Source organism: Anarrhichthys ocellatus, unplaced genomic scaffold (assembly GCF_004355925.1).
Source record: "Anarrhichthys ocellatus isolate YVR2014 unplaced genomic scaffold, GSC_Weel_1.0 scaffold24, whole genome shotgun sequence".
Taxonomy (NCBI): domain Eukaryota; kingdom Metazoa; phylum Chordata; class Actinopteri; order Perciformes; family Anarhichadidae; genus Anarrhichthys; species Anarrhichthys ocellatus.
Genome location: NW_022280054.1, coordinates 12042499 through 12055723, shown reverse-complemented (window position 1 = coordinate 12055723; position 13225 = coordinate 12042499). Strand labels below are relative to the sequence as shown.

General features: G+C 43.0%; 3 protein-coding genes across 6 annotated transcripts in view; 1 reads left to right on the top strand and 2 right to left on the bottom strand.

Moving 5' to 3' along the window:
• The window catches only part of LOC116390714 (solute carrier family 12 member 9), a 52011-nt gene extending 45297 nt beyond the window's left edge, over positions 1-6714 (bottom strand). The window contains exons 1-6 of one of the 4 annotated variants that reach the window (XM_031860660.1): positions 6474-6714; positions 6317-6426; positions 3596-3730; positions 2738-2875; positions 2197-2523; positions 63-170 (exon numbers count right to left, since the gene is read on the bottom strand). In XM_031860660.1, coding sequence (XP_031716520.1) covers positions 63-170; positions 2197-2523; positions 2738-2875; positions 3596-3730; positions 6317-6426; positions 6474-6487 — 832 coding nt within the window. In that variant the 5' untranslated portion in view covers positions 6488-6714. Of the gene's footprint in view, positions 1-62; positions 171-2196; positions 2524-2737; positions 2876-3595; positions 3731-6316 lie in introns of all 4 variants that reach the window. The other 3 variants (XM_031860659.1, XM_031860661.1, XM_031860658.1) reach the window with 3 other exon arrangements.
• Positions 6715-7314: 600 nt separating this feature from the next.
• On the bottom strand, positions 7315-11781 carry thpo (thrombopoietin). The gene is made up of 5 exons (XM_031861192.1): positions 11712-11781; positions 11087-11208; positions 10810-10896; positions 9661-9825; positions 7315-9057 (listed from the first exon to the last, which is right to left on the bottom strand). Exons 1-5 carry the CDS (start codon positions 11722-11724, stop codon positions 8872-8874), a joined length of 573 nt encoding a protein of 190 aa, XP_031717052.1. The 5' UTR covers positions 11725-11781; the 3' UTR covers positions 7315-8871.
• LOC116390877 (uncharacterized) overlaps positions 9833-13225 on the top strand; it is a 9588-nt gene continuing 6195 nt past the window's right edge. Inside the window, exon 1 of the mRNA XM_031860996.1 lies at positions 9833-9903. The gene's annotated coding sequence lies outside the window, so the exon portion shown is untranslated. The remainder of the gene's footprint in view (positions 9904-13225) is intronic.

The following is a 13225-nucleotide window of genomic DNA, read 5'->3' as shown; positions in this document are numbered from 1 at the left end:
CACACACACACACACACACACACACACACACACACACACACACACACGCCGCCCCCACCTACCTGACATATTGGAGCCGGCCATGATGCCGGTGCAGCCGTTAAAAATGACGGCGAAGACGGTGGCAAAGGTCATCACGGTGTTGGTTGTGTAATCCACGGTGTAGTCAGCTGTGGGGGAGAGATAACAGCGGGTGAGTCGGTGTAGTCGTGGTTTTATCAGCACCATCCGTCTTCTGAAGGGAAAGTTCAATTTGGTCTCACGGGGCAGACGCTCCTCAGCGCCGGCTCGCCGTCATAAAAACCTCGTCGTGTTTTACAGCGTTTGAGGAAACAACTCTCTGCAGCATCTTTGTCTTCTGTGTACAGAGCAGCATTGGATCCGTTCATCAAGTAGATTAAGCCCCTCGTGATGTCGCGGTTCACCTCCACGGCCGTACAAAATGCCATTACGTTATCATTTGATCCGATCAGACATTTGAGTGAATTGACATTAAAAGTGTGTGAATTCTTGAGTGTTGGCCCAAAAAACATGTTTTGTGAGTTCACAGATATTCGACCACCAAATTCTAGCTGATCATTTGTGTCAAATTGGAAGAAATATGCTCAACGCGTTCCCAAGATATCATGAGGAAGGACCGACCCTTTTTTTACGGATTATTTTGCAATATATTACAGAACCCAACATGGAAACAATGGCTTTTAACAATTTCTAATAAGTAATCCATAACCACAATTAATCACAGTATCATCAGGGCTTTGACACGGGAAATCAACTGGGACCAGACCAGTAAACTCCAATGACACGGCCTTTACTACGGGTGGGTGATGTACGCTATATGGTATTTTTAAGGCGGTATTGTGATTCGTGGACTCCCTTTGTAGCACAATGATTAAAACAATCAGATGGAAATGACCGTCTTGGCTTAATCTGTAAAAAATGAAAAACGTGACAAATGTACCTGAGGAAAAGCTTCCATTGTCCACCCCTCAGCCCCACCCTCACCCCTCAACCCCACCCCTCAACCCCACCCTCACCCCTCAACCCTCACCCTTCAACCCTCACCCCTCCAGATTATAATGAGCTCATCCTCGAGCCCCAGTGGAGATTTGCGCCTAATTTGAAGAAACTCCCACCAGCCCGAAAAACATAAACACACATCCTGTTTGATTTCTTTATATGTATATATTGAAAATGAATATCATATCCACCAAAGACACGTTGGGTCACCATTCCCAAACCTTTCCACATGGATGATATAACGGTATATTTTTACGTAGTGTATATTACTCTCAGTATATCGTATTCATGCACAAGTCATTTTGCTCTGAACTTTGTTGAACGGTGTCTCTGTTGTGCAGAAGAAGAGTTCTCTGCTCCTGAGATAACTAACTGTGTTCTATGAGAAGGTTCCAGCACCGAGGCCTTCGGGCTGCTTGTTTTGGTTGCTGGCCGTTTGTTGGTGTTCATTGTTCTTCCCATCAGGCTGAGACTAAGTCTGTAACATCGGCCATCGGCCCCCAGCTTTGCTCATTCTGTATAAAGAAAGCTTGTTCACCTTTTTCTTGGTTCTTCCTCACTGAGACGTACGCATTCTGTTGTGATGATTGAACCTTCTCTGCGCAGAGAATAAACACTTTAAACACAACCTGGTTTTCAGTATTATGTATTTCAGCAGCAGCGGGTTTGGGATGTATTCCAACACAATCAAGGCTAACTCTTCTACTTCTACTAACACGTCACAACTTTGCTCTCTTGTTTTTCCGTCAATGAATAATACGGTAGTTCCAATCAGAACAAAGCTCTCTAAAGTACTGTGATGTATTGGTTAATGAAAGTAAGGATGTATAATGTGTATAATTCAGAACCATTAGAGGTTCTAACTGTAAAGACGTGATTAGCTCTTTTCTCTCTGGACTCCTCTGGTCAGATCTTTGGCTTATTCAAAGCTTCAGCGTGTAATAGTTCTCACGTGTGCCCGAGTTATAACCAGTTAGCTGAGTAATCATGTGCTCGGACACAAAGCCCTGCAAACAGACCGGAGTAATTGGATAGATTTCCGTGGACATTAAGAACCCGACAACACGCACAACATCTGTTTACAGATCAATCAAAACATCCGTCACGCTGCCAAATAAGACTCTCCGAGCATACTCGGTATGAGCACATCCCGAGATACGGCCTCCTGCAGCTTACCATACAGGTTCCCCAGCAGCGTGTCCAACTTGAAGCCGGTGAAGTTGCCGGTGGTGGGGAACGGCGGGCCCGTCCCGTTGGCCGTCGGGTTGAACGCGGCAGAGCTGGGCAGCACGATGGTGCGCGGGCCTACGGCGAAGAAGCTGACGAAGACGGTGCCCAGGACGAACATGACCACCAGGAAGATGAGGAAGGTGGCCTTGGCGTAGATGTGGGCTCCCACCAGGCACACCAGCAGGCACAGCAGGGCGACACCCGTGCCGTAAAGCAGAGACCACCAGTAGCCCGACGGCAGGACCTGGTAGGGAGAAGTGAGCTGAGACCCGGCTGGAGGTGGAGGAGACAGGACAGCATGAGGGAAAAGACAAGGAGGAAGATGTGTTAACGTTGATGAATGATTGACAGAATGTGTTCAATAGTAGACCGATATAGCACATATGAAGTGGTGCTTTTGGTGCAATAATTTAGATAATAAAAGCACCGTAATGGGGCAGCAGAGTGGTGCAGCGTTTAGCTCACAGGGTGTCGAAATGAAACTCACCTTCTGGCACTCCGAAGGTGGCCACGATGGCTTCGACCAGCCCGAGCACGAAGAGAGCGCAGCCGCACACGTTGGCCAGGAAGAACATGATGCCGATGCTGCCCCCGAACTCCGGACCCAGCGCTCTGCTGATCATGTCTGAGAGAAGGTTCAGGCGAAGTTTGTATTTCTGTTCTCATAGAACCCAACAAGTGTTTAAGACCTTGACATCGATGTCATCCATCTAAGATGTTCTGGTCACCGCGGTTGTGCACTAGGTGGCTCATGTTACAGCAGCGATGGAGATGAAGGAGTGAGCGGTGGGTATTCAGTTAAAGCGCTGCTGCTAAAGATACGCTTCCTCTCACTTCTTTAAATAAAGACAACAAAAGAAGAAGCACATAGAATTGGGTCAATGATACGATGACGGTTGGAAAGTTTGAACAAAGTCAAAACAAAGTCCTTCCAAGCGGTGTAACAGTGTGTTAACATATAACTCCAGACGATCCACGTTTAATGAATTACTTTTATTTAATCGTCTGCAGGAAGTCACGACTGCAAGAGCTGAATGCCAAGAAGACACAAAGCATGTGTTTTAACTGAAGAGGATGATGATGGTGATGATGGTGATGATGGCCTGTCCTCCTGAGTGATAAACAGCACTGATTGGGGTCATTTACCAAATTGCTGGCAGTGAAACATACAGGCCTCTATCTGATCAGGCTCACATACAATGCTACATCACACCACCATAAACAGACACACGCCATGTCATCTGATGGTGTGTGAGTGTGGTGAGTGTGGTGTGCGTGGTGTGTGGGTGTGGTGTGTGAGTGTGGTGGGTGTGGTGTGTGGTGTGTGTGTGTGTGAAGAGGATACAATAGGCCCCTCCAGCATCCAGGGCTCCGTTGGTGGAGATGGCGCAGACCGACAGCACGGTCATGCAGATGATGAAGTAGGCCACCAGCAGCATGGCAATGGCTTGGTACAGTCCGGAATGGCCCACCATGAACCCTGGTCAGACAAAGCAAAAACACTGATCAGCTGGTTAAAAGCAGAACGATGGTCCGGGCCGGAGAGTCAGAGCGTCAGAAGAGGGAAGTTTAATTTCCCACTTTACTGTAATTCTGCCGTTTGTGTAGCAGAAAAGAAACAGGAGCTGGTTTGACTTTTTAAATTAGTTTTGTTGCCCAACTATAACTGAGATGTTTCCTGTGAAAGCGGAAGTTTATTTTGAAAAGACTGAGTGAGTGAAACGAGCGGAAATTTACACGTGTTGCACAAAAGAAACAAATCATACGAACCGTTGTACGAGGATACGTTGTTTCTGTACCTCAGCTGTTCTCATTATTTTACATTTTCGTGGCAAACAGTCGTTGATGATTCTCGGCCATGATAGTAAGTCAGGGCTCGAGGGTAACAGTTGAGATAATGGCAACCAATCAGGGTTCAACGTTCAAAGTTTGTTTTCACTCACCCGATCGGCCAAATGGGTCAGAAATCTACTGAACCGAAGCCCATTTTTGACTTGCCCCTAAATACAAATGATTTTATTCATTAGCAGTTATCAACTTAAGTTGATTGTCACGTTACGACACTCCAGCGACGTTGGCGCGCCTTCTGAAGAAAGACCCGTTTCAAATCACCTCGTTCTCAAAAATCGCTTTAAACTTCCCAAAACCCAGCGGGTTGGCCTCCATCGTCTGACACCACCAAACTAAACACCCGTTTACAGGATTAACTAAAAGTGCTCGCTTGTGTTTAAGTCTTTCTTTACTCCTTGCCCCACCAGGCTGCTAGAGCTACTAGCCCGACGTGTCATTGCACTCGCCCAGGGGCTATCGGGCAACCCTCTATTGTTGAGCCCTGACCATTGTTAGGCCTTTTTAACATATAAAGACAGGACAGCATACAGCCAAACATGCACCTAAAAAATGAAGAAATTTGTACATTTTTGTTGCATTGGTGATAAATAAATATTGCCGTTAGGGTCAAACCTGAAACCAGACAAAGCTGCACGCGTGGTGGCGCGTTTAATACGGACAATTCTGTACACAGTAATTAAGGGTGTGGACAGGTTTACTGGTAACACCGTTACTCTAATAAAGCTTTCATCTTTGCTAATGTCACATTTTTCAGCATCAAGCCAACTTATAACCGCACAAAGAATCTCAATTACTCAAAATGTGAGGTGAGCTCCACAGCTGGCACACTCACACAACTTTCACATCCACAGTGAAACTATACGGGTAGTTCCTGTGTGGAGCAGCATGTTGCACTGTGAGAGCTCTAAAGTCCTACTGTGTGTCTGTGTGTGTGTGTGTGTGTGTACACCATGCATAGCAGCTGACATCTCACAAGACTGTGGGGGAGGTGGGGGAGAGAGAGAGGGAGAGAGAGAGAGAGGTTGTTGGAGGTACAACAAAAAGAGGAACACACAACAGTCCAATAAGTGGAAGTCGGATAGGAGAACAGAGAAAATGACGTTACATATCAAAATGCTGTTTATCCTTTTTTTTGGTCCTTCTCACTTTTCAGTGCCTCTTTTTTAATATTTTAATGCTGAGACAGCAGGAATGTGAAATGTGTGGATTGCGTCACATTACGATGACTCGCTTCACGCACATCTTTCACTGGAAAGCGGAACGTTTCACGCTCTCGATGTTGAACAAACGGACTTTTCTCCGCTGCTTTAACCTCAAACTCACACCATTGCTCCAGAAATGCTTCCTCTCAATGAAGTTGGCAAACGAACAATTTTGACCCGTAAAAAACCAGTATGTCACACTTTCCTACGATTAATAACGCTTTGAGGAGAATGTTACAGCTGCTCTATTGAAGCTCATCCCTGTGAGTAGGACACACACAGGTTATGCATAACTTTCACAAACTAAAGAAACGTCTGTAACGGCTGCTCTCAAACTGGTAAAACAGAAAATAGGACCCTGGTTTTGAGTGCAGGTGCGTATGAAACTTCTATAATTAATCTGCTTATTAACCCAAATCCCATTCATGACCAGCACTCAATCAATGAGGGGAACTATAAGGGATACATGGATTTAATGATTCATATTAATCAGCTTTGAATGTCATCAAGCACAACTTTATTTCAATAAAACAACTTATTGAATGTGTTCAATGCTGCCCTCCGTGGAATTTAAGCTTTGATGTTGAAACGAGCCAAACTTTATGAATAGCTTTAATACCCAATTCAACAATTCCTACTAAAAAACAGTTATAGTTATGTTATAACACTAACAACACTACAAATCTGTGCAATATAAATACACTGCAACACTACAATTATTCTGTCTGTATATATAACACTTTAGTTATTGTGGATTCTTTACTTTTTTAATATTCTTTACTGTGTTATTACTTATTTATAATACTTGTTTTGTTTACTATGTCTCTTGTTTGCACTATACTGTAATCCTGTAAATGTAGACTAATAAAGGATTATTGTATTTCATCTTGTACCACAAAACTTTACCCACAAACAAGGTACTATTATAATCTCATAGTTTGGGGTTTGGTGCAGCTCTCACAGAACGCTGCGCAGTGATTTTAAGTGCGCCTCCAGGTATCTCCAGCACTCACCTATGCGGAGGAACACTACCACGCTGAACATCGACAGCAGGGTCGGGATCACCACACCGAAGAAGATGGAGAGTTTCTTAGGTTGCCCCTGCAGGGCAGACTTCCGGCCGGCCGGGCCCGGGTGCTGCACCAGGGCCCGGCCGGCCGGAGGGGACCGCGGCTCGGATTCATTGACGCTGGTGGAGAGGCGGTAGTGGAGGAGAGGAGTCCGCTCTGTCATAGTGAAACCTGCCTCTTCACGAGCCTCGCGGCTTCATGAAGTACTCTAAAAGCTGGCACTTTGACACGTGCATAAACGTTTCTTGTGTTTCTCCTCGGAAGTACTTTCATATAGTGCTAAAAAAAGTCAGTTAGAAGTCCACACAAACTGTCCATGTCCACAGCCTCTGTAGCTCTCGTGTCCTACTGAAAAGAAGATCATGTGACGTAAAAACATCAAGCGCGCCACAATCACAAGCATAACTTCCGGTGGTAACTTTCAGTATGAAAGCTGCTGACTAGCTAGTTCAAGTTTTTGTAATTAATTCAAGAGAAATTTGGAAAAAAAGATTGTATTTCAACAGGAATATACAACAAACAAATATTCAGTTGTTCTTCTTGCTATATATACATATATGTATATAGATATAGATATAGATATTTACATATTTGTCAAGACAAAAGCTGCAGTTTCCGGTTTTGTCCTGACTTCCAGTATCTAACTTGACAAATGCATTTTCTTTTCTCCAGCCCACATATTTTTCAGCCTGTTGCTTACAGTCATGTGATCATGTGGGCTGGGCCAATCAGAATTGATTTGATTTCACTTTGACACTAAAAGTTTAAATGTATTTATTTGTTAACACTTCCCAATACAAAAAGATAAAAGAAGAAAAAATACAAAATTTTATTAAATGCATTTAATTATTATTGACACATTCATTATATTTGTTCGTGACATGTCCAGTGTATAAAAAAAAGTTAGTATTTCTTTCTTTTTGGCAACAATGCATGGGTCGATGAAAACACAGTGCCCTGTCAGACAGAACTAACACGACTAGAGGACCTGCTCTCTATGTAGACATGAGGGGCTAACGGTTCTTAGTTTCAGGTGATTATACACTGCTAAAAACATAGTTATGAATATTATATTGTATTTATGCTAATTGAATCGTCCAAAATGCTACACACTGGCCCTTTAACAAAATCACCAAGTCTATCTTTAACTGTATCGGTGTCAAGTTTTTGAAGATCTTATTTGCATTTAAATGTTTTTTTCTGCTTTATTTTTCTCCTTTTTTCCATATGAAGAGAGTTGAATATAATATTAAATATGAAGTGAGTTACATTTGCCAGCCTTCGACAGTTTAAAAGATGAAGATGAAGAAGAGATGAGATGCCCAGCACGGAGCACCTCTCATCCAGCACCCACAGATGGCGCTACAGCTACAGTTTCCTGTCACACAAGTAGAACCAACAAAGCGCCCACACTCTGCTCATTTTAACGCTGGTGCAAGTGGCGTCCATTGCAAAAATATATATACATACATGGGAACAAATTAGTTTTTGGGGTCTGACTGAAAGCCAAAGTGTGACAACAGCATTCTAGTCGGACCCTGAACTCTTGTGAAATGTTCTGGCACCGAGTCCTCCAGTCCAACAAGAGAGAACGAGGAAGTCCCCAGCGCTTATTGACAACCATGTTAAAGGTACTTTCCCCGGTTACTATAACAGTAAACACAAAAATGGCTGCAGCTCTTGACAAAGCAACCTTTATCACCATCTCAAAAATCTGCTCCCGATCAAGAAACACCATTCTGCAGCAAAAAAAGAAGAAACAGAAGAGATATTTAAAAAAAGAAGCAAAACATGAGCAAACACCACCGTGGCTTTCCACCAATAGAGACGTCTCTCTGGGCGAGTAATAAGGTGAGGATTGATGCTGACTGGTACCGTCTAACCTTGGCTATTTGGCAAAAATATTGTTTAGTGTAGCAAACGGAAACAACTCACTGTAAGGTAAAACATTAAAAATGGCGTCGATGTTTGCGATTTGGTTGGTTTTCTTGCTCAAATTGAGCCAAGCAAGCTATAACGTCAACTACAGGCCGACGCCACACATCATCGTTGGTTTTTGGGTCTAACGACTGTAGATTTTGATTGATTGGACCCAGTGAAGAGGTGAAATGCTGCCCCCCCATTTGTTTGGAGCATGTGGCCAAGCATCACACACTGCACCTTTAAGAAGAACTTTTAGAAGATCTGCAAGAAACCATCGCTCCCTGAGAGTTTTTATGATCTCCGTTGGTTTTCAAAGCCACTCACTAGTTTCTGCCCGTGTCCATCCTCGTTTTCCAGTATAAATGGCAAAAACAACAGATCATATCCACTACTACACCGTTCTGTCCGCCAATCCCAAACCTAGTCCTTTCCTATCGGGTCTCCGTCAACACGATGGAGGCTCTTAGTCCACAACGTGCTGGTCAATCTCCTGATATCCTGTCGCATCTCGGATCAGTTCTCAAAAGTAAAGCACAGCTCAGCAGCACAAATGAGCTACGTTCCATTTTGTTAAATTAGCTGCAACGTCCTTTAGTCGTGGTTGTCCTTTGTTCCACTTTTGGGACGTCGTCTCGGAGGTCAACAGCAAGGCGTTCCAGTTTTCCCTTGAGCAGGTATCCGTACTGTTGTAGCACTTTGCTGGTAGAGTTCACGCTGGAACAGTTCCGTACTGCAGAGCGAGACGGCATCACCGTGCTGTTCTGTAAGGGCCCAGAAGTGGAATTGATTTAATATACACAAGACAAACATGTGCTCTTCATAACTAATGCAGACATTTAGGAATTAAGCACGTGGTAGCTAGAATATGTTCTAGTTGGTAAAAGAGGTCGCGCTTCAAACGACGGGATTCATGGTGGAGTGCTGGAACCACATTTTAAAAATCAAGGAGGACAAAATACTGGCGTTTCACGTGTTTACTTGGCTGAAATCATAATAAACGTATGCTCAGTATTTAGTTTACCTGGTTCCAGATCATAGATTGTATATAAGAAGTGGACGTAGTCGTAACATCACCCGTTGCTTTGTGTTCCTTTTGAAGCCTCGTGTTCGGCTTTTTGGCCGTCGCCATCTTGGATTACGGCTGTCGCCATCTTGGCATTTTTGCAACCAATGTAAAAAATGTCCTATTGTTTAATCCAAAAGCTTTGTATTCATTCTCTAATTATCGTTTCACTCTCTCCCTCTCATCATATGCATACATATAGTTTTAGTCGTACCTAGTTTTTTAGTGGATGTCTCTGTATAATATGTTTAAAAGTGCACACTATACAACAACAATGCGTATTCACGTTAATGCGTATCACCTGTGTCTGATGCCTGCTGACGATGGCCACGTAGTTTGCGATGTGATGCTCCAGTTTCTCCAACAGTGAGGTCTGACACTCCGATGTGGAGTGATTCTTCGTCCCCTGCACGCCGGCTCGAAACATCCGGAGGGCCTCGACCACCTCTGCACACTTCTGCTGGAGCTGGAGAAGCACACACCTGAAACTGTCACAATGTTCCGGTGAAATGAAAGTAACTGGTCTTTCAAACTTTGATACTCGGTACCCGTATTTTATCTTCTGCAAATAAAACTCACTCGAACGTCTACTACACAATCACGTGAGTTCATGATACGAATAACACGTTTATGATCAGGCTTTTTGGAGTATCCCTTTTTTTTTTAAATGAACATCATGCTGTATTGAAGAAGACTTGAAACTAGAGATTGAGACCATAAACTCATGTTTACAATGTTTACTGAGGTAATAAATCAAGAGAGAATTAGAGTCATTTTCTCATAGACTTCTATACAACCAGAGGAGTCGCCCCCTGGTGGACACTAGAGAGAATGCAGCTTTAAGAGGCTTCCCTCATCACAAGGTTGGTTGCTGTCTGGGCTGAACTTTTCCTAAATTCTAACATCAGCATGCTAACATGCTGAAGATGACTTGTATTCCTGCCATTCTGATCATGTTAGTTGGCAAGCAGATAAGGCAGACATTGTTTGAATTTCCCCCGAAGTCTTTGTGAATATTGCCAACATTTTTCTTGTCATGTTTCTGCTCAATTAATCTTGATTAATGACCTAAAGCAATGCTTTTAGCAGTATCTAGATTTTAAAACGGTCTCTTCTGACGTAAACGCACATGATTTATAATCTTTTTTTTATGTTGATATTTTAAATGTGCTAGATTCTCAGCAGCAGGTAGATCTTTTGAAGATGAGAGGTGATTTGTTTTGCTTCTATTCCACATAATTACATATGTAAAATGCCAACCAAAGTCCTATATTACTGCACTTTAAAATCACTTTTGCACAGTTGTCTGTATTCCCTGACAAGTATTCGATGAAGTAAAAGAAAAAAAACATCATAGCAGCTGTCGCTTTTTGCAACTGACTGCCAAAGTTATGAATGACAGACAAATAGAATTTGTGTGTACGTGCTTCGGTGCGTGTCACAAACGTACAGTTTGATTTGCCCATTCTGCTGCGTGCACCCAAACACATGGCAGCTGTACAGGAGAGGGCAGAGTGTCTGCACCCACGCAGGCAACCTGAGTACATGAACAAAGTTTTGTCACACACATAAATCAACAAAGAAACTCAACTTTCTTTTACATAAAAAGCTTCTTTTTACTAGAAAAGCTCTTGTTGGACTGTTTTTTACACAGATACACGTCTATTTGTCTTTGCCTTTTATAAATTCTACTTTACTTAAATCAATGGTATTGCATAATTCCTCACCATGTCTGTCCTCAGCCCCTGAATCTTTTTCTCCATAGTTTTCCTGGCTTGACGGTTGCACCAAAAGTCAGTGGGTCTGGCCTGGACAAGATATATCACTCCAATCAGCAGCAGCAGGAGTCCTAGGGGAGCACACGGCGGAGATGGCTGACAATCTGCCATCTAGACGCAACTAGGGTTTTACCTGCCTGTCTTAGTTTATTCATATCCCCCCCCCCCCCCCCCCCCTTTTTATTTGACCTCTTTCCAACTCTGAACTACATGTGCTGTATCTCCCACATGCTTTGCCCTGACACGTCTCTCCAAATGTCATGACCACATAAACACAGGTTTTATGAAAGTGCAAAAGTTGGAACTGAATTAATGAAGTGTTGCAGGGTTTACTGCACTCTGTTGTTCTTTTATGGAGTTCCTGTGAGCTCCGAATAAAGAGCGCAGAATATCATAACGAATTGAGGCATTATATCACAGCCATATTCCAAACATGATCTCTCCAGCATTTACCATCTTATTTGACATCCAAGCGATACATTTACACCACTGTAAGTGTTGTATAAATCCATAGTGACCCCTCTTTAAAAATAAGAACTGCAATACAGGAAATGAGTCCAAGCAGTCAACTTACTGCTATAAGCCATAACCCGATCCTGGGTGCATGGTGTCCCGCAGCTGTGGTTTGTCAACCTGCATCCTTCTTTCATTCAGCTTCACAGAAAATGAGCTCAAATATGTGCCCAGATACTCAAAAATCATTCTGTATCCATGAGAAATTCCATTTTCCACGTTTAAAACTCAAGCAAAGTCCAGAATCACAGGTCTGGAGCGACCCCCGTTCAGCTGCTTTCGCTTTGAGTAGCTGTGGCAGTGGTTTTATAAACTTGTGTGTCATGAGTCAAACCATGACGCGCAGTGCAAGCTTTTTAGAGCAAGCAGGTTTTGTATTTGATTTAGCACAGAGTTAATGTTTGACTCTGGATGCTCAACGCAAATAAGACAAGAGAGGCACCACGTAGACCCAGAAAGGACTAACCCAGTTACAACATGGTGATGCAGCTATTGGTTCATGTCATGCTAGACTACAAATGGGCTGTATAGTATATACTACTACTACTAGGACTACTGCTACTATTGCAATATACAATATATCTCCTCTCCAGGGCAGGTCGTGTACAGTTTATCAGAACGTTTTTTTGCTAAGAAAGGCTTGTGGCTGGAAACAAGGTAAATGAGAGCGGATATGGCCGGCTAGAATACCGAAACAATGAGCTAAAAGATATAAAAATGCAACCGTAAATGCTACAGCCATGAGCAAGAATGCTATTTCACCAACATGTGTAGCATTTAGGCGTCAACCTCCGAGTCTGAAAAGTAAAGTCAATGCCAAAGTGTCTTAAAGCTGCATTCTCTCTAATGTCCATCAGGGGGCGACTCCTCTGGTTGTATAGAAGTCTATGAGAAAATGACTCTACTTCTCTCTTGATTTATTACCTCAGTAAACATTGTAAACATGAGTTTATGGTCTCAATCTCTAGTTTCAAGTCTTCTTCAATACAGCATGATGTTCATTTAGTACATTATGGTCCATTTAGAGTCAAACAGACCATAAAGCAGAGGATGCTTTAGTGTGGGGCTACCTTATGATTGACAGGTCGTTTCCATGGCATCATCCAGTCTGGGAGTTATCCGTGTTTCCTTCTTATAACTCTAACCTTTTCACAGTGTGTTTTCAGTTCATGAAAGTTAATTGTAACATTTTGGTGGGCTAAAAAACTTTTATTCAGCGATCAGTTGTGGTCCGCCCTCTCATTTCACTTCCAAAAAACCAAGCTGGCGACGGACAAAACATTGAATTCAAGGCTTCAAAACTATACTCCTCAAACCAATGGGTGATGTCACAGTGACTGCATCCACTTCTTGCCTTTGGTATCATTTGAATATTTCTGACTTTGGCGCCAACCAGTGGGAGTATCAAAAAAGATCATATGGCAGACAGCAAAGCAGCCATTTTCCACCTCTACCACATGCTCACTGAACAAACAACAACACTGCTAAATATGCCATCGGAACAATTTGGAAGATGCTGCTAACATGTAAAAATTCTACCAAAAGGGTCCTCAAGAGAATGTCTATTATCTACTA